This window comes from Panthera pardus, unplaced genomic scaffold (genome assembly GCF_024362965.1).
Source record: "Panthera pardus isolate Hobbes unplaced genomic scaffold, ASM2436296v1 HiC_scaffold_13, whole genome shotgun sequence".
In the NCBI taxonomy this organism is placed as follows: Eukaryota; Metazoa; Chordata; class Mammalia; order Carnivora; family Felidae; genus Panthera; species Panthera pardus.
In genome coordinates, this window is record NW_026526688.1 from 169,665,145 (window position 1) to 169,687,328 (window position 22,184).

At 34.6% G+C, this 22,184-nt stretch overlaps 1 protein-coding gene across 1 annotated transcript in view; it reads right to left on the reverse strand.

Moving 5' to 3' along the window:
- Nucleotides 1-1,129: 1,129 nt before the first annotated feature.
- SLC30A9 (solute carrier family 30 member 9) overlaps nt 1,130-22,184 on the reverse strand; it is an 84,758-nt gene continuing 63,703 nt past the window's right edge. Inside the window, exons 11-18 of the mRNA XM_019413220.2 lie at nt 21,073-21,208; nt 18,458-18,497; nt 17,578-17,649; nt 16,767-16,874; nt 14,221-14,386; nt 11,790-11,919; nt 9,826-9,939; nt 1,130-2,554 (exon numbers count right to left, since the gene is read on the reverse strand). Of these exons, the coding sequence (XP_019268765.1) occupies nt 2,510-2,554; nt 9,826-9,939; nt 11,790-11,919; nt 14,221-14,386; nt 16,767-16,874; nt 17,578-17,649; nt 18,458-18,497; nt 21,073-21,208 (811 nt within the window). The 3' untranslated portion in view covers nt 1,130-2,509. The remainder of the gene's footprint in view (nt 2,555-9,825; nt 9,940-11,789; nt 11,920-14,220; nt 14,387-16,766; nt 16,875-17,577; nt 17,650-18,457; nt 18,498-21,072; nt 21,209-22,184) is intronic.

Below are 22,184 nucleotides of genomic sequence, written 5' to 3' on the forward strand. Positions count from 1 at the left end.
GCAGGGGGAGAGGGAGACAGAATCTCAAGCAGGCTCTGCACCATCACGCAGAGCCCGAGGGGGTCAAGCTCAGGAACCAGGAGATATGACCTGAGCCGAGGTCAAGAGTCCATGCTTAACCGACTGAGCCACCCAGGTGCCCCTTCTCTTATTTTTAAAGGCCCAGGGGCTCCTAGCTGGCTCAGTTAAGTGTCTGACTTTGGCTTAGGTCATGAGCTCACAGTTTGTGAGTTTGAGCCCCACACTGGGCTCACTGCTGTCAGCACAGAGCCCACTTCAGATCCTCAGTCTCCCTATTTCTCTGCCCTTCCCCACTCTCTCTCATGCACTCTCTTTCAAAAAAAAAGAAAAGAAAAAGAAGAAGGTCCAAATTCCCTGGTTTTAAAATTCAAATTTGACTCTAGTTTAAAAGGAAAAAAAAAAAAAAAAAGGCAGTGATAGCATACATTTCCTGATTCCATAGAAATACTCAAATTCATAGATAATGCTGTACTTCTTTATGTCAAATTTTGTTAAACAAACTTTACAAGATCAGTGCAGAACAGAGCTGGAAAGAAATGACAGAAACAGAAGCCTTCAATTATTATTTAAGAATAGGTATGATCTCAGTCAAAATCAGATTAGAAAACTCAAGGAAATATCCGGCATTGGCTTCTTTTAGGGAATCCTTAAAAAACCTACCATTTGGAATAACTTCTGTATCCCAACTTTGACATTCTTTCCTAAATGAATTCATTATTCCTATTTTTGCTATGTGGAATTTTTCAGAGTAATTTTCCTAGGAGGAAATTGGATATAATCACGTACCTTCCCATATGGCAGTGACATGGGACTAACAAATGGCAAGTGGGAAGGGGAGAGAAGATATAAACAGTATAGAGTGAAGTATAAGGAGTAAAACACAGTTAAAAAAAAAAAAGTGAAGAATTTGCGACCATAAGAACCAGAATCAAATTGTGTGTGTGTGTGTATAACAATTTTATATCTTCAAAAATAAAACTGGAATGTTATTTCACTTAAAATGTACAATACGCAAAATGCTCTGCAAAGGTAAAAAAAATGTACACCAACATAAATTTTCATGATTTTCTAATACATGACACTTTTGGATCAAAAAACTACCATTACAAACCCTTTAATCAAATGTTTATTTTTTGTTTCCAGCATTACAATCTGCTGTGATTCATAAACTTCCATCTAAGTTAAGTTTTTAGCCACTGACCTCATACAAGTAGTTAGGTTCTTACATCAACCACCCACTTATCCAGCAAAGAATCACCCAGCTACAACTCTTGCATGGACAATGCTCACTACCACCCTGAACAACTTAAAGTGCATGAGTTATTTTGATGAATGGAGACACAGCTGTAGTTTTGCACTAAATTTTTCATTACTGAATTGTATGTTTTTTCACCTTGGTACCTTATCACTAGAAAGCTACTTACTTACATAATGTTTTAACCATATATTATGATAAATGCCCATTTATAACTGTAAGAAACTCATGTTACAGACACACTATTGACTATGATATTATACAAAATCATGGCCACAAGTTTCCGCATAAGAGATTTACTTCTCTTTCTCTTAAAGCAAGAAATATCTCACAGTTCAGATTTACATGAGTAGTGCCTTTTAAAATAAATTAAAAATAAAATGCTGTCCCGTCTGTAAAATTATAAATATTTCTAGTCCATTTTACAGAATTTTAAAATGCTTATAAATGCATTACCGCCTAGTAAATACACATTATGGCACTGAAGCCAGTTAAAAAACAAAAAAAACCCCCAGCCATCAAACTGGCCTATGGAAACATCCCGGGTTATTCTGTATCTCCTACACTGGAAAAATTAAACTAAATAAAGAAAAAAGTAAAGGAGAGATAAGAAATTTACAAAATGGCAACTACTACAACCTAAAAGGTGGACTGAAATGTCCTCCTTCGATTCAGTAACTAAGCCGTTTCTGGAATGAACATTTATGGATAACTAGGATAGGAGAGTGTTCCTCTTAATGCTCAGGGCAGAATCATGTAGAAATAATTTCCACATTCTGTAAGGAAAAAACAGAGTGACTATTTAAAAACTAAATTTAACCAGAACGTTCAAGATTGGCAGGTTCTGATGGAGTGACATCTTCAAAGGTAACAAAATTAAAACTCATAATCCTATGGATGATGCTTATTTTTACAAATGTGAAGAAAGGAAACATGATCGCAAGATACAATATACCCTGACAGAGTAAAATGAAAAATTATGAACAATTTAAGTAACTAAAATGTTCTCTATTGAAACATAAAAACATGATTTCCAAATTGATTCAACTTGTAATAGGTCCCTTACAAGGATGAAGTAGTCATTCTGTAGATGCTGAACTGCCCTTCACATTAAATACTTCCTCCATCTTCAAAAAAACAGCTTCTGAATGGCCCTGACGCCTTCAGTACAGGAGAGCAGGCTCGCGGACTTGTTTCCAAGGCTTTCCTCCAAAGAGATTCATTCAATAAAATCTATAATATCTCCAAATCTACATGTCGAACTTCAGGATTTCGTTTCTGGAAGGAAAAATCACCACCACATTATTCATAGCAAAACTGAATTTTGTTTCCTTTTATTCCGTTAGATCACTAAAGCCACTGACAACATTTGGTCAAACGACTTCAGTGTAGCATATTAGCAAGATAAAAATCAATAGATGAATACTACACACTATAAACAATATGGTAAGTAGCCCCATCTCCCTGAGTTTGTCCAAATGTTCGTTAATACATTAATGGATGAAGAACCTAGTATGTGCCAAGCATTGCAAAGCACTGTAAATACACTCGTTTGTGGTGAAAAGAAAATCACTGTAAAACAGTAACAATCCGAAGAAATAAACTGACATTCACTTATTTTATATATTTTAGCAACACCCCATATAGTCTTGTGGCAGACACTGTGCTAAATAGTGGAGCTGGAACTATGATTATTAGTAAGTCTGTTCTTGACCTTGAGGGACTCAGTTTAGCCAGCAAGACCAGTGTATCAGTAACCATCTACAAGTGAAAGCATTGCGGCTAATAAAAATAGCAGTTAACATTTAATAAGCAGTCACCCTTATGTCAAGTACCATGTTAAGTAAGGGGCTTCACGTGCATGTGTGTTTTAAAATCCTCATAACTCAATTATTTCCATTTTATATATGGGAAAATTGAAGTTTGAAGAAATTAACTAACCTACCTACGTTATGAGCTACTAAGTGACGAAGCCAGGATACATTCTGGACCTCAAGCTCCTAACTATTACAATGAATGCACTGAAACGCTAACTCAGGGAACAAAACCGCCAGATCTATTACTTTAACTCACGAGATTAAGACTTCACTGAGAGTATTAAGACTTCACTGAGAGTATCTAAACAAGGCCTGAAAGTAGTGAGTTTTCCAGATAGATGATGACAAGGATCATCATCTAGACAGAGGAAACAATACAAGCAAAGTCAGCCGGAGAAGGGTGTACTGGTCATATGGTATAGTTAGCCACAGGGGTTGCAAAAAGGGCAGGATCAGTAATGAGGCTGGAAAGGCAGGCAGAAACCAGGTTGTGAAAAATTTTAAATGCCGGCTTAAGGAACTTCAGCAACAGAAAGTATCTTTATTACATTCCTATTCTATGCCAGGCACTGAAGTATACAACAATGAACAGGAAACAAAACAGTACTTGTCTTCAACAAACGTCTGTCCAGTGAGGAAATACAGGTTAAGTAAGCAGCACTTAGAGCAGTCTGCTACTTAAAGAGCAAGGTAAAGGTCTTGGGGTTGTATCTTTATGGGTACAAAAAGGAAGGACACCTAAATCTGGGAGTGGGGGGAGGGATTAAAAGTGTAATAAAATGTAATATAATGACATTATGAGAATGGAGGACAGAGAGAACATATAAAACTATATAACTAACTTACATCTATCAAAGAGGAGATAAATAACGTGGAAGCAGTTTAAGATCTTCCTATAGAAATATGGCAGTAAATCTAAAAGAAATACTAAAAATGGTTGCTTCTAAGCATGACTGAGGATGGTGAGGAAGGTGATACTTCTGTTTATAAGCTTTTCAGTTCTGTTTGACTTTATAAACTCTGTATATTATTTTTTTGATATTATTTGATAAAAATCATAAAAATAGGGGCGCCTGACTGGCTCAGTTGGAAGAGCATGCGACTCTTGATCTTGGGGTCATGAGTTCGGGCCGATGCTGGATGTAGAGATTATTAGTAAATATTAAACCAATCAACCAACATGGGGAAAAGCTCTTCTAAGTGATTCTGATAATCAGTCAGGATTAGGAACATTTGCATATTACTCAAAGGAATTCAATTATAAAGGCAAGAATCTGATATAACACTAGAGTTTAGCTCCAACTAGAGCATTTTATTGAGTGTGCACTGGCATTCTTCTTATGACTAGTTTTGTTCCGGTATACCTGGGGGTACTCTCCTCTTGGATACTAATATGAGAGTGGCCAGGGGCCCCCCAAACATGGGGGTACACTTTTGTTCTCAATTTTCTCTTTACCTTAAACTATTTGCTCTTTTCTAGAATTCCTTAAATTCAATACAGAATAAAAAAATATTTCCTCTAACAGAAATGAAACTGAATTTTATTTTCTCTTTCCAATCCACCCTAACCCATCCCAATATGACTTTAAAAAGTTTAGGTATTAATGGAAAATTTGAAATTATTCTGCCTAAAAAAACCACTATATGTAAAATGTGTACCAAAAAAAAAATCTAATCTCAAGAAAAAGAAACTGAGGCACCTGGGTGGCTCAGTCAGTTAAGTGACCGACTTCAGCTCATGATCTCATGGTTTGTGAGTTCGAGCCCTACATCAGCTGTCAGCTCAGAGCCTAGAGACTGTGTCTCCCTTTCTCTCTATGCCTCCCCAGCTTGTGCCCTGTCTTTCAAAAATAAATAAACTTTAAGAAAAAAGAAAAAGAAAGTAAAAATTTGATGTACTCTGTTTTAAAATCAAGTTTTTTGAGAGAAAATTATCAAATTCCTAACATGAAATGTGCCAAATACGAAGACAGGCACAATATGAATAAAAAAAATAGGATTAATATCCTTAGATTTTAATGTTTAGTGCCTAATAAGATATCATGTGTATATAGCAGAAACTGAATAAACAGAGCTGAAAATCAATAATTGGTGCTCAATTTGTAATTTTCATTCATTTGTTCTACAGATACTTATTGATTTATTATGTTCCAGGCACTATTCAACTTGAATTAGAACATTTTACATGGCACAAATTTATTTCAACACTCATACTTTAGAGAGATAAGAAGCAACTAGTGTAATTTTATAATGTTGCAGACTCAAAAAAATGCTACAGGAGGATGCAATTCAAGAAGCAAAAGACAGAGTAAAGGGCACAGCATTTAACCGGAATACTACTTATTAGGAATTTGCAAATACTATGGCATCATCCCACTGAATTAATTTCCCATAGAATTACTGCTTCCCAAACATAAAAAACTTCATAGAAGAAGACTGAAATATAGAGGTAAAGCAAAAAAATTTTAGTTAACAGTTCAAAGAACTTCATATATATTTCACATTTATACTATGCGATTAGCTTCTATAATATACATTAGCTTCTATTATTTTTAATGTTTTTACATAGAACTATGCAAAGTTGTAAGGGCGCCTGGGTGGCTTAATCAGCTGAGAATCTGACTTTTGATTTCGACTCAGGTCATGATCCCAGTGTCATAGGATTGAACCCCGTGTCATTCTCCACACTGAATGTAGAGCCTGCTTAGGATTTTTTTCTCTCTCTTTCCCTCTGCCCCTCTCCCCTGCTGTGCACTCTCTCTCATTAAAATTTGAAGAAAAAAAAAAAGGAACTATGCAGGTTATAGATTTTAGCCAAAAATAGTATCTATTCTAATAATTATCAGATAAATGGCATCACTCAATAGAGATGGCTAGACCGAATTTTATTATTGAGTGTGACTTTCCAAAGTGATTCAATAATTATTCAAATTTAAATTGAGAAGACAACCATGCTTAGATACTAAAAAAGGGAATATGCCAAAGTTTTAGTTTTCAAAAGATGACCAGCTTATTTTCAAAACAAGATAAAAGAATTACATTTATGCCCTCTCCTGGTTTAGTTCCTAAATTATGAAGAACTTTTCTTTAACATTAATTATGCCTTATTACCTTAGAGAGGATTCTAACCTGAAAGTATGGGTTAAACTTTGCTTCCTGGTTTGAAAGTCTTATATAATTCAGAAACACATGAGTTAGTTCAGTGCGTTAAAGATTTAATAGCTTCTAATTAAAGCACAAAGCTAAACAAAACCAATAAATTTATCTGATTGTGATAAGAGTAAATATAGTTAAGAATGACCAATTTGTTAATTATTCTCATATCTGGCTTCTGACTTATTGTTTCTATTACAGAGTAAAGCTAAAATAAAGATTTAGTCTAAAAGCTCATTATTTTATCCTTTCCAGGGAAATTTTTTAAAAAAGATAGAATGGAAAAGCAAAGTTTATTCATTCTTGTGTCACCCTGCACAAAAAGAATCATCTTGCGTTATATTTGGAAAAGTGACTTTCAAAGTGTGGTCCAAAGGTTCTGACACCTTTTCAAGGGAGACTCCAAGGTCAAAGCTATTTTCATAACGCTGATGTTATTTGCCTTTACTATGCTGGTATTTCCTCTGACGACATAAAAGCAATGGTAGATAAAATTGATGGCATCTTTGCACAATTCAAGGCAACTGCCACCCAACTCATATTATATGGAGTCATTGTGTTCCTTTACTGGCAGACACATTAAAAAAAAAAAAGCCAGTTTCACTTTAAAAAGTCCTTCATGAAGTAGTAAAAACATTGGTTTATTAAGCCTCAACGCCTGAGTACACTTTTTAAAATATTCTGTGACGAAATGGGGAGTATTCTTAGACCTTCCTGCTTCACACTGAGGTCTGAGGTCACAAAGAGAAGCACTCTGGGACGAGCTGGAGTTATGAGCTAAATCAGATGCTTGTTTACATAACACCATGTAGGAGCGCCTGGCTGGCTCCGTTGGTAGAGCATGCAAGTCTTGAGCTCAGGGTCGTGGGTCGTGAGTTCAAGCCCTACCTTGAGGGTGGAGCCTTCTTAACAACAACAACAAAAAAAAGTGAGCTTATCTAAGTAAACCCCATTTTTACTTGAAAGAAAAATGAACAAACTATGGTTATTCAAATTGGGTATTTGGCAGGGATCTTCTTAAAAAATGAACAAAATGAATCTGTTACTTCAAGGAAAACAACAGTATTTGTTGCTAATGGTAAAATGCAAGCTTTCAAATGAATATTAGAATGCTGAAAAACTTGTATCTACCACCATGACCCTGACAGCTTCCGAATACTTAGAAATGTGTCACCATTTGAAAGATGTACATAAATTCAGTGAGTTAGTATTTCCCAAATGGCCAAATCATAACATTCTGGAATCATGCATGGGTTAAGAGATCCATCCAGAGTACAAAGACAGACCAACAAATTTTAATAGTGTATAGTAGATAATTAACCATACTCCAAGAGAGGTCTGGCCTTTGCCCTTGGCTACTGGGAGGTGATTGTTAGGCCCTTGGAATGTCCTGGCTGAAAATTTTGCCTTTGTTTATCTTTGGCCACACAATATCCGCTATATATCCAAATGGGACTAGAGACTAAAAGTGTCAGCTATTCCTTGGAGTGGCTAGAGATGAAAGGTTGACCACTTAGCAGTCAACTGCGGAGCCCCAGTAAGATCTCTGGACACCAACGCTCAGTTAAGGTTCCCTGATTAATACTCTGCAAACTGCCACACATCATTGTCAGGAAAGTAACAGTGTCCATGACTCCACAGCGGAGAGGACAACTGAAACTGTGTTTAGAACTCTCTCCTGTGCCCTTCTTCCCTTGGCTAGTTTTAAGCCTTCCTTTCACTGTAATAAACCATAACCAGGAGTATAAAAGCAACCAGTGAGTTCTGTGAGTCCTTTTTGTGAATTATCAAACCTAGGATGATAGGAGGAATCCCTTGAACTTTGTAACTGGTGCCAGAAAGGAGGGTGATCTTGTGAACTGCGTCCCTTAACTTCACAAACAGTTATGTGGAAAGTTCTTTGATATGGTTTCAGATTCCACACTGCAACTAAGCTTTAAGAGGCTACCAGGTGTCAGGTATGGGTTTAACATCACATAAGAATACCACAATTATCTGAAAAGGCTTTAAGAATACTTACAAAGACTACTCCCTTTTCTTTATATCCTTCAACCGAAACAATGTATGTCAACAGAATAAATGCAGAAGCAGATATGGGAATCCAGCGGTCTTAGATTTTTGCAAAAATGTGAAACAATATCACTCTTCTATTTTTTTCATTTTAGAAACTATAGTTATTTTTCATTAAAATATTATTTATATTAACATGAAATGAATAAATATTTTTAAAATTCTCAGTTTTAATTTATGATTTGGTAAATATCAATAAAGTATTATAATTTGAATAAATAAAAGCTGTTTGGGTCCTCAATAATTTTTAAAAATGTAAAGAATCTGAAGACCAAAATAATTGAGAATTGCTCCTCTAAAACTTGAAAATCATGTTGTAAACTATAATATTAACATAAACAAAATTGTATTATTTGATGTCCTATTAATGTGATCAGATATCTAGAGTCTAAAAGAAAAGATAGTAAGTAGTGATAGAAATTCTTCCCTTCAATATTTTTCTTTTTAAGACAGAGAGAGAGAGAGAGAGAGAGAGAGAGAGAGCGAGAGCATGTACATACTTAAGCAGGCCCCATGCCCAGTGAAATGCCACACATGGGGCTCTATCTCATGACCCTAGATCATGACTTGAGCCAAAATCAAGAGTCGGATGCTTAACTGACTGAGCCGCCCAGGCACCCCTATTTCCCTTCAGTTTTTAACAAAAGAACGGTCAACATCAAGAAAGATGTGTTCCCCTCAACAAGCTATGTATGTCAAAGATCTTTTATAAGTTTTATTTATTGCAAAAACTTGAACTCAAGAGCCAATGAAAGACAATCTGAAAACACTGAGACATGTTTAAAGATAGTCTAATCAGGGGGTGCCTCGGTGCCTCAGTCGGTTAAGTGTCTGACTTCGGCTCAGGTCATGATCTCACAGTTCGTGGGTTCAAGCCCCACACCGGGTTCTGTGCTGACAACTCAGAGCCTGGAGCCTGCTTCAGATTCTGTCTCCCTCTCTCTGCCCTCCCTCCCTTGCTCGTGCTGTCTCTCAAAAATAAACATTTAAAAAAAAAAAAAAAGATACTCTTATCAGGTAATACTTCAGTAAAAAACCAATAGATTGTAATGATCTCCAACTGAACAGAAGCAAAAAGGAAATATAAAATGACAGATGGAGTAAAAGGAAGATTGATGTGTATGCTCAAGGACACATTCTATTTTTTCAAACTTTTGAACAAAATCTGAAGTTTCCCTTTTATCTTTCTCTAGAAACTTACAAAATATTTTTATTTCAAAACAAAAAATCTTTGACTATTTCGGAAAACTAAGCAAGCAGTATAGAATAGTGGTTGAAGGTACAGATTTTGGAATTGAACGACAAAGGTTCAAATCCCAATTCCTTACCTTCCTTGAGTAAATTACCCAACTTCTCTAACCCAGTAATTTTTCTGGTTCACAACTACCAGTCATACACCATGGGGTTACTAAGAAGGTAAATGCATACACGGGATGCAATCAGCAGTGTCTGACACAGCATATGTACTCAAAAACAGGTGGCATTATTACTATTACGAAGACATCTTACTTTCAGTTCCTTCTCAAGTCTGTCTACTTCAGCTCCTAAAGTATCAATAATATTTTCTCCATGTTTAAGCATAAAGGTTTCTAGTTCTTCAGGAGTTTTCACTTCTTGAATTTCCTATAAAGAAAATGAAAGCAGAAAAACAAAATAACTTTAAAAAAAATCATAGTAGTACACTGATGATTTCTTTAAAAAATCGTAACACCATTAAGTTTGATGAAAATGAAAAACTTTCACACAATAGGCGATGGATGACCTAGTTCTGAAACAATTTAATTCAACAAAAAATTGAGTATAATACTTCACAGAGGTAGCTTACCAAAATCAGTGGGAACAGAACAGACTATTCAATAAATAGTGCCGGGGCAATTATTTTTCTATAGGAAAAAAGTATTAAATCCCGACCACAAATCATTAAAAAAAACAAACAATTCTAAGTGAATTAAAAACCTATGAGTAGAAAACAAACCACAATATTTTTAGAGAAAAAGGAGAATATTTTTATGATACTGGGAAAAGGAAGGATTTCTTGAACAAGATAATAAAAAGCCTAGAGAAAAAGATTACAAATTTAACATAAAGTTTAAAAATGCATTAAGCCTTCTGTACAACAAAGTGAAACAGTAAATCACAAACTAGTATACACAACTGAGGAAGGATTCGTGTCGAGCATATTACAAATAAAATGTTTATAAATCTGTCAGAAGAACAGAAATTAACTAAATAAACAAGCAAGTAGAGGAAATCCCAATGGTTAATAAATTTCAGTGCTTAGTAACCTCGTTACTACTACCAGGGGGAATATAAATTATAATTAAATATAAATGGTAATTCTCATATTTATCATAATGACAACAATTTAAAAACTGTCAATATAATACCACCTAGTAAGAATGTAAAATAATAGAAACTCTGATATACTAATGATGGAAGTTAAACTGACACACTTTACACAATTTGCCAAGACCTAGGGAAGCTGAGGGTAAGTTTACTCAATAGCCCATCTATTTTAAATCTAGCTGTGCACTACTCTAAAGAAATTCTCGCATAGGTGAACAAGGAAATGTATGAGAATGACACTGTGGACAGAAATGCCCAAGTGGAGACTGGATAAATTAATTACAACAGATTCATTAGAGAATACTAGATAGCAATTAAAATAAATTAACTAGAGGTATATGTATATATTAATATGGGAGAATCTCACAACCATGCTGTTAAACAAACTGTAGAGGAAATCAGACAGTATACCATTTATATCAATTTTTAAATATCCAACATGCTGCTATATACTACTATGTTAAGAAAAATATGCTGAAAAGTATAAAAACTGAATGGAAATGACAGTACTAAATTCAAAACAATTTTTAGTTCTAGGGATGGAGGAAGGAGAATGGGATCTAAAAGGAGAAAACCAAAGCTTCACCCGTTTTTATAACAATTCCTTGTTTTTAATTCTAAGTAAATACAGTACAATAAAATGTTAGGATTTGACAAAGGCAAGTGGTAACCTGTGCACTGTTCATTATATTATCCTCTGTAAATTCTCTTTTAAATTTAATTCTAATTTTAAAAAGCATGGGTTTTGGAGTCAGAGATCTAAATTCATATCTGTCTCCTACTGTGGCTCTGCAATTTTAGGCAAGTTAATTAATCTTTCTGTGTCTCAATGTGCCTATGTATAAAATTGAAAATATTATTTCTTTACATCACAGCGCTGTTGAGAGTAAATCAGACAACATACATAAAATGCCTGGCATGTAACAAGCACTGGAATAGTAGGTTTGCTCTTCTGCTGTCTCTGACCCAATGTACAGTAAATAAAAGGGTTTTGTCTGATTTTGGAACCCTAAGAAGTTGAAGGCTGAAGTGATTTTAAGACCTGTAACAGTTTTATTTTATTTACTTAAAAATTTAATTTTTGTAACCCTTGGCTATATAAGAAAACAATAAATACATAAACTTACCTGCATCATTTGGTCAAAATCTTGTTTTTCTAAATATGATCTTGTAACAACTCGTCCATCAAAATCTACTTCTGCCTTAAATCTTACTTTCCCTAATCCCAGATCTGTGGCTTTAACATCATGAATTGCCCTGTAATCAATAACAACGGATACAAATTTATATACACGCACATATATATTTTAATAGCACAAAGTGCAGATTTCTTGTTTTTTCCCATCAGTGATAAAAATGGACCAAGATGGCTTTCAGAGTGTTCACCATCAAGTGCCATATATCAATATCCAAAAAAATGCGCATTTAGCTATTTTTTCATAATGCATACAAAGATGCAAACTTTATAAATATTATAGTTTTATAAATGTTGTGAATTATATAGTTGGTGGATTAAAAACAATCAACTCTAAATTGCTTTTCTACCATGTTATTTCATCTCATAATCCTTTTTTCTTTTTCCCAAAAGCTTCTTTACAAGTCTTGATACCACTGTAAAAATACTATCAGAATGAGGTTAATAATAACTACCTCATGGGATTGATATGGGGAGTAATGAACCAACACATACATAAAATTTTAATACTGTAGCAACTACATGTAAGGCATTTAATGAATGAAATTTACTTTACAGATTATACAACACTCCCAGAGGGACCTAAGTGACTTGCCTAAGGTAATTCAGCTAGTCAACAGCAGAGGCAGGATTTCCCCTCCAGATCTTCAGAAAGAGAAGCAGATGTTCAAGTGTCATAACTGCTTTTCATCCCTTCTGCCTGCCCTAACCCTAATCAATCTTCCTTAGGAAACTAATGAGAAAGTCTTTTCTTTCTATGGTAACCACTATTAACATCTTTTCTTTACAGGATATATAAAACAATAGAAAACAGTTAATCCTGGGGATAGACAGAGCTACTGGGAAAACAAATTTAAATGAGACTCCAAATACTCTTAAAACATTTGACTCTAATTTCTGAGTGATCCTGAGCAAGTTACTAAATATTGAGTCTAAAATTCTTTAGCCATAGAAATAAAGAAGTATATTTATCAACTAGGATGAAAATAACATTTAATATTTATAAAATTATATATGCCCAAAATGAAACAAAACTTGTCCAGAAAGGCAAGAAACTATATAATTTACTCTTTTTAAAAAAGTATACCTACCTCAGTCTTAACAACACATTTAAAAATTTCATTATTTGACTAATACTAAATTGCAGCTAATGAAAATATGCAGCTATACCTTTTCCTTATGTACTTATACAGAACTAACTGGATAGAAAAGTGTTTGTGATCAGCAGTGTGTCTACTATGGCTCCCGATAAGCCCCACCTCCTGTACTCAAGTCCTTGTGCAATCCTCTCTCCTTCAATGTGGGCTAGACTTGTCCTAAACAAGGGAACATGGCAAAGTGAGGAGCTATCATTTCCAAGATTAGATGACGATCTGTGACTTCATCTTGTCCACACTCAGTATCTATTGCCTTCTCATCTTGCATACTATGATGAAGCAAGAGGCCAGGTGGGAGACACCCATGTAGTAAGGAACTAAATTCTCTCAACAATTACATGAGCGGGCTTAGAAGAAGATCCTTCCCCAGGAGATGACTCCAGTCCCAGCCAACACCTTTTGACTGCATTGTTTTTTTTGTTTTTTTTTTTAAATATGAAATTTACTGTCAAATTGGTTTCCATACAACACCCAGTCCTCATCCCAACAGGTGCCCTCCTCAATACTCATCACCCACCCTCCCCTCCCTCCCACCCCTCATCAACCCTCAGATTGTTCTCAGTTTTTAAGAGTTTCCTATGGTTTGGCTCCCTCAATTTTTTTTTCCTTCCCCTCCCCCATGGTCTTCTGTTAAGTTTCTCAGGATTCACATAAGAGTTAAAACATATGGTTATCTGTCTTTCTCTGTGTGACTTATTTCACTTAGCATCACATTCTCCAGTTCCATCCACGTTGCTATGAAAGGCCATATTTCATTCTTTCTCATTGCCATGTAGTATTCCATTGTGTATATAAACCACAATTTTGACTGCAGTTTATAAGAAACCTAAGTTCAGGACCCAGGTAAACCATACCTGACCCACACCAACTGTGAGGTAACAAATGTTGTTTTAAATCACTAAGTTTTGAAGTAATTTGCACACAGTGATAGATAACTGAAAAAACTGTATGAACTTTCTGGATTACTAACATTTATTTTTTCTACCAATTTAATCTACAGATTTCACTCTTCCAGAAAATTTCAAATCTGCCACAGTGCATCTTTTTTACTTATAGCTCTTTTTTAGATTTTATAAACAACATATGCAAAATTATAAATACACATGTACCTAACAACAGGACACTGAAATATGTGAAGCAAAAACTGACAAATTTCATAACGCGTTTTTGTAAACCTTATTAGCAGCATCACTGGAATAAGCTGACCTTACTGATGGGTCGTTCTCCAGGAGTTCAGTCAGCCGCTGTACTTGCTCTGGCTGGATGGATCGCCCTAAGAGTGCTTCTGTGTTAGTGTAGATGAGGAACGCAGAGACTATGCCTAGTAACGTGCCCACACCCAAAGAACCTAGGCTGTCATACAGGGGATTACCTAAATAAAGTACATAAGAAGTCAGTAAACTAACATTTTCTTTTTTTCTTTTTATTTTTTTCAACATATGAAATTTATTGTCAAATTGGTTTCCATACAACACCCAGTGCTCATCCCAAAAGGTGCCCTCCTCAATACCCATCACCCACCCTCCCCTCCCTCCCACCCCCCATCAACCCTCAAGTAAATTAACATTTTCTATTATTTCAATCAGCTTTAGTGAGTAAAGAACCAGAATTAGTAAATCAAGGGACCCAAAATTCATTCTGAATTCCTTTAATGACTGTCCCAACAGGTTTACTATACTACAAAATGGGGATGCTACAATGTGCTTCACACTACATAGGAGTATCAGGCTGTTTAATTATTTAAGATCTGTTTTCTTGCATCTGGTCATTACATGAGTGAGGGTCCAGAGCATTTTAGAGATATCATATACATATTAATAATATAATAGAGCCCATTTCTTTTTGATATATTAATAGCACTTTTCCTGTCCCATGTTGACAAAATAATTGGGAGATCAAAAGCTGAAAAACAAAACAAAACATTTTTTGTCTCTTTTTCTTATCAAGGTTCTGTGAGAAAATTAAGCCATACAAAAAATGATATGGATCACTCTTCTCATTCACTCAAGGATGATGCATAGCTAGTATCATTCTAGATACAAAGGAGAAAAGTTAACTCACTGCATGCTATAGGTACCTTAGAGCAGTGGTTCTCAAAGTACGGTTCCTTAATCAGCAGCATCAGCATCACTTGAGAACTTGGTAAAAATGCAAGTCCTTAGGCCTCACCTAAGACTCTGAATTGGAAACTCTGGAGTTGGGACTGGCATTCATTGTCTTCTCAAGCCCTCCAGGTGATTCTGATTCTAAAGTTTGCCTTAGTTTGTTAGGACTTAATTCTCTCCCAGAACCAATGAGAAGAGCTGATTATCAGACATCAATAAATATATTTAAAATTTTCCTAATAAACTTAACATACAAGACTTTTATGATTAAACGTTTTTTATTCCAAAGATCAAATATCAATATTAAATTTAGTATTAAATTAATATGCTTGGTAAACATTCATTTTACTAAAAAAAATGTCAATTTACACACTAGCTTTACTAACATTTAGTCAAAATATAACACTAAAAAGTAAAATGACTAATCTGTACTACAGTGCTGGAAATGACCCACTTGTAAAACATAATCCACTAGGAAGCTTGTAATTACAGAGTTCAAAATCAAATACTGCTCTTTAAAAATACAAATTTACATCATTATTTTTATTTAAAAATATACCTATATAAATAATCCTTCAGAAAACACAGAAATATTAGTTGGAAAATGTTTTATTGATTTCTTGGCATGTTATTTAATTTAAATGAATTAACCTAGCTAATTAAAACAACGTGAAACTCTAAAAACTAAAATTTGTATAAGTTTGATCCGACTGGTTTTTATTATTTGTAAAAGAAAATCTATTAACAGTTGACTTATTCATCAAGTCTCACTTTCCTTAAGCCTAAAATTTTGCTAAGTAATAATTTGTCTAAGAAATGTCTAAAATGGGAAGGTCAATTGGAAGAACAATGCAAATATTCTGGATCACAGTGAACATTAGAGAATGCTGGTCTAGTCTTAAAATGTACATTCAAAGTAAGAAAGATCCATTCATATTTCCAACTATTTTAAGAAACACTGCAGAAGCATGGAAGCTTACCACCTACAATTATTTCAAGTATGCAAGGGCAAATGGGTAAAAATGGAAGCAGTTCCATTCTGAGAGAACTGTAAGCTCAGAAATTTAGTTTTTTTATACTAAATGGTTGTTTTAGAAGTTAAAAATGATTTTTCTGTCTTCTTATTTATCTGTACTGGTCTTCCAAACACTTAACTAGTTACCAAAATGAGGATAAATGCAACTAGAGAGTCCAGGAAACAGGAAAGCAACAGCAGTTGTTATTGGCACTAACAATGGAAGACAAATGAACAAGAGCCACGATACATATTTATTTGAACTTTAGGGTTTATTAAAGTTCTCTCCCATATATCATCTTAATAAACCTACAAGGTCACTAGGCCAAATATCAATAGGAAGCTCAGAGTACTTGCATAATTTATTAAGGCACATCTAGGAAGGTTAAGCACATTATAGAAATGCTCTATTAACAGCCTTTCTGTATTTCAAACAAAGAAAATTTCTAAGAGAGACATCTGAAGACTTTTGCTATCTTAATTGTCTTATACAAATAAATGGTTAGTATGGAATTAGTATTTAACAATCTCTATTGGTTTAAATTATTCAGTGATATAAAAGAAAATACCCACATATTAGACAATTACTTAAGTACTACAAATAAATCACCTGTAATTTATGAAATACTTACCTGTTATAGAAGTAAGGCCCATACACGTGGCTGCTATTATTACTCCCAAGACTGCTGCAGTATCCTCCAGTAATATAACATTTGTACTAGGATCACGACTTTCCATTACTTAATCGGTTGGGGTACAGACAAGAAAATAAATTTTCTGAAATCCTAATTTGATACTATCAGGTAACATTTTAATAAGTATCCATTCAAAATTAAGATATAAATTAAGACAAAAATGTATGAGATCCTGATTTTAAACATCCTGTTCAATGTAAACATGACTTCATGGTTTAAATGTTGACAGTAACAAATTTAAAGTCAAATTACTTTTTTTTTTACTTTCTCTAATAATATAAGTACATACAGAAATATCATAGTTCACTTAAGTTAAAATACAAAGTATTCACGTTCATATCACACTACATTTCTCTTTTTAAAAGAGACCGTATATATTGTAAGAGTCACACAGGAAGACATTGAGATATATCTTGTACACATCTATAAGGAAAAAAGAAACAGCACTAGGCAATTTTAAAAAATAAAGGAGGTGAATGAAATAGGACAACTAAGGGGCGCCTGGGTGGCTCAGTCGGTTAAGCGTCCGACTTCGGCTCAGGTCACGATCTCGCGGTATGTGAGTTCGAGCCCCGCGTCGGGCTCTGTGCTGACAGCTCAGAGCCTGGAGCCTGTTTCGGATTCTGTGTCTCCCTCTCTCTCTGCCCCTCCCCCGTTCATGCTCTGTCTCTCTCTGTCTCAAAAATAAATAACCGTTAAAAAAAAATTAAAAAAAAAAAAAAAAGAATAGGACAACTAAAATACATACCATATTTATAAAATGGCATTCCTTTGGCCCGAGCACTCCTACGAAGTTCATTTACAGCAACGAGAAGTGTTGCTGAAAGAAAAGCATTCATATCAGCAAGGAAAAAACTTCATGCCTCCCAGCTTTAAAGATGGCTTCTCAAACTAAAGAGGCACAACACTTTTAATGCCAGGGTTGTCAATAAAGAAAAGTCCTCTATTAACTAGTCATTATCAAGACTCCGAAAATCATCACATTACAATGAATTTCTAGTATTCCCCATATTTCTAAACCGTAATAATTTTAATTTCTTGACTACAACCTAATGACCTTAATTTATTGGACAGCAACTGGTTGGCAGGCAGCATGCTAAGCACATTTACGTTTGACCCTCCCAACCTTTTGAGGCAGGTAGTGTTATCACCATTTTACAGACTGTTGAAGGGAACACTATGCATAGCAAATGACAACGTTTTGGAAGTAAGCACACTATGAATTCAGCAATGAGTCAGGCAGTTTCCCACATGATGTCAGTACTTCTCTGTCATAGAACTGCTACAGATGAAATTTGCAGAAACTTTGAAATATTTTATTGCAAAGAGTGACCTTTCTGTGACTAACACTACTAAAACCCGACTTTTAAAAACTCAATATATAGTTATGTTTTTATACTTCGCTCCAAATGTTCTGAGTATTACGATAAAATACTCAAAAACAAAAAGGTTTTCCCTTGCCCCCACCCATTATAGGAATAACCATATTATACAAAGAATTTACTTCCTCAAAGTAGATTCCTATTTCTAGTTTTTCTTTAATCAATGGAATTTAGCAATTTATAAGAGTGGACTGCTGAATATATATTACTAAATTAAGAATAAAGAGATACTGTGACAGTACATACCTCCTTCAGATACTAATGATCCTGCTAAAATACAATATGCCTAGAAAATAAGTATTAAAGCATAAGTTAATATTTCATTAAAGAATCACAATGATTCATGCATAAAATTTATAATGTTTAAAACGGAAACATAAATTGAAATCCTAGCCAGATCAGGATCTTGATGGGAAACAGCTCAAACGAGGACAATGAGATAGATGGTGTATCTTCATAAAAGGAAAAAAAAGTTAAAAATCTGATGGCCATCTCATTTTTTAAACTTATCTTCTCTGTAGAATGTGATACCGTGACCTAAGTTAAATTCTTGATATAAAATATGAAAAAATTACTTAATTGGTATGAAAATTTTTCTGAAGTTGAAAATGAACACAAACATTTGAAATCTGGGGTGTGGATATCAGGATACAGTAAGATCCACATCCATACCCATGTAACTTCTGGATTTTGTTTGGATGCCTAGTACCAATCCTGATTCAGAAAGATAACCAGTTATAAACAGTAATCAATTTGGGGGAGGCGGGTAACACCATCTACCTCGCAGTTCCAGGATACTCTTGGATTAATGAAAGATTTCAAAAAACTTTAATCCAAGGTGTATATAAACAGTTAACCTAGCAACACAAATTTAAACAATTTTAAATGTACTCCAAACCAAACACATGTAGAATTTTCAACATTTCCTTCTTGGAACCCTAGGCTTCCCTGAAACAGAAGTTTGGAAAATTCTGATTCCAGTCCAACACTCTCATAATTCTACTAAGGAAACTGAGATGTCCCAAGGCTATGTGATTTGCCTGAGTACACAAAAATGATACCAGGGTAAAAACTTAAATATGGGTTTTCCAGTTTTAATTCTAGGCTATTCCCACTGAATCCTACTGCCAACCTAAAACATAATTAAAAGAGTAGCTAAACGTCTAAGTAATTTTTTTAATCCTTCTATCTCTTTCCTGAAAGGATTTAAGATACACTTGTCACCCAAAAAAGGGAAACAGTATGTATCAGCCAGTGATTCCAAAATCTAATAAACATAAACTGGTTTATGGTATGTTAACCATTATATATTAACCAAGAGTCATAGTATGAAGGAACCTCATTTAGTTACAGTAAGACAGAAAGAAGAGCTTCTAGAAACTTTAAAACTTATACACAATCAAAAATTTAACTAATTTTCACTGACCACTTAGCCTCTATGAAGTAATACCGTACAAATCAGACAAACGAGGTTATCTATAAAGTGGCCAAACTTTTCAGAATGGAGAAAATATACCTGCTCATTTCAATTATATGCTAAGAAATCAGTCAATAAAAATGGTAGGAAAAGCCTAGTTTAATAGGCTTGTTATTGTGTCGGTACATAGGTGTAATAAGATGTTAAATGAAACTCACTGCAGTTGAGAACAAATTAGGTTATAAGTTCTCCCACATTCCAAAATGAGGTGCTGTTCCGTCTCTTCAGGCCAGGACAGAGGATGCCCTAGGCTGGTTCTGCAACTCCTAGCTCCACACCCACTAGCCCATGAAGAAAAGCTAAGGTTAAGAGCAAAAGTGAAGATTTCTTTGGAGAAAGCTGTTAACTGTTAAGATTGCTCAGAAAGCTGGACGTGCACCCTTACTGTTTAGAGTTTACAGTGAACTATGTCTAATGCACATATAAAAATAAATTTATTGGCAAGTCTACTAACTGATATTGTGTCGAGTAAATAATTATGTTTGAAAAAAAATACACCCTCACTGAGAGGGTATTAAAGATGTCTGTTTTAACACACAGAGTCCAAACACAGAATTCTAAGTACGAGTCTTTTGAAAAGAGATCAGCTGCCCAAAGAGCCTTCTTGAAAATGCAAGGCAACCTCAGCAGAAACAATCTGGAACTACACAAAATGCAGAAGCTGACAGCGGCTGGCACGTGACCAATCTGTTTATCAAGAGAGCTAGAGTCAGAGTGGCCATGCAGGGTAATCTCCAAGAAGTTTCCATGAGAGAAAAAGGCAGCTTTAAGAATCTACAAAGACCAGAGGAAACCACTGCAAAATGATGCTGCTGTCAGTAAAGTCTTACTTTTCTGTCCCCTATCCCTACCTTTGATGCTGCCAGAGCAATCTAGGGAGTAGAAGAGAAGGGTAGAAGTCCTAAGTAGGATTATACAGAAGGTGACCATGCTCCCATCCTACCATTAACCCAGTATAGGCTTCCTATCTGCACGTGTGAAAGAAAAAGATCTTTAAATAAAATTCCAACTTACGACTGTGTGGGACTGTCTATTTTAATTACTGATAGATTATTCTTGGGACTAAAAATGAATAGAGATGTTCTTGTTCTTTAACAGTAACTGGAGAAATGAATGGAACTGCCCAAGATTTTAACCAAGGAGTCAGTGCTTAATGATTGTACCTACAGAGATACTCTTGGTTCAACATCACTGAATCATATGGACTTAGAGGTCATGTCTAGTCATGTTTGAAAAAATACAACTACAGATACATAACCAAGTATTATAGTCAAAAAGGTATGTGTTAGTCCCTTTCTTTAACATCAATGTGACAAAGCATTCTACTGTACTTAATCACTATTTCATATTACTTGAAAACTGAGGGGGGAAAAAAAAAGATTACCCATAGAAGGGATTCCATTGGCTGTGGATTAAGCAATCCCATGATTCCATGATACCAAGATAATCCTGCACCCATCATGAAAATACCAACCCCACTAATGAGTGAAGCAATATAGCGCATATTCGAAAATCCATACCTGAAAAATAAAAAAGATAATACGGTTTACAAGAAATACAAATTGTTTTAAAACATGTTTCATGAGTCAGTGAAAAAGAAAACCAAAACTCACAATATCGAGATGTCATGGCTTTATGTTTAAGTAAAATGTAAGTGCCAAACTTAAGTCAGAAAATCAATATATGAAACGAAAAAAACTGGAAGATCTTTGAAAAAATATAAAAACAGAGTTAATATGGTTAAATTCAGGTATTTTCTAATCCCTTTTCCATATAGTCTGTTTTGATCAAGTAGAGGCACTTTTACTATTATGCATCCCAAATACTGATTAAACTAATCTATTTAAAAATGCATTCAGATATTTAATTAAAAGGGTAACATTTAAATTTCCTGGTAATGCAGCCTCTAACTAAATATTACGGTCTTCTGGCACAGCCAATCACTGATTTATACTACCTATAATTTGATGCTGGACACTTGTTGCTGGTTCTGAAGTTCAGTACACAGCAACTAACTACTATTAGTAGGACTATGAGCTTCAGTTTCTGGGTGTGTTCATGATGTTTAAAAATTTTTTTTTTCATTTGTTTTCTAAGAATCTTTGGTCTGTATGTGCATTATTTTGTATTACTGTATGTGTTAATAAAATACGGAGTATTAAAAAGTTCAAAAACATATGAGGTAAAGAACCACTCATTAACAAAAATATTTCCTGGGAAATTTACTCCCAAAGTCAAACTCTATGGCACCCTTCTGGCAGATGCAAATTTAAACAATAGGTCTCAATTAAAATTGCTTTTTAATTATTTTTGCAAATATGTAGTAATCTTGCCATAGGGAATTCTCAGTTTATAGATGTGACAATGTTCTACCAGCATGATTTAGAAAAACTTACTTTCTCTGAAATTTACCCCCCAAATTAGGGATACACATATTTATTTAAGTTAATTAAGATCTAAATTAAATGCTATTATTTTCATTTTATGTGTTTTCAA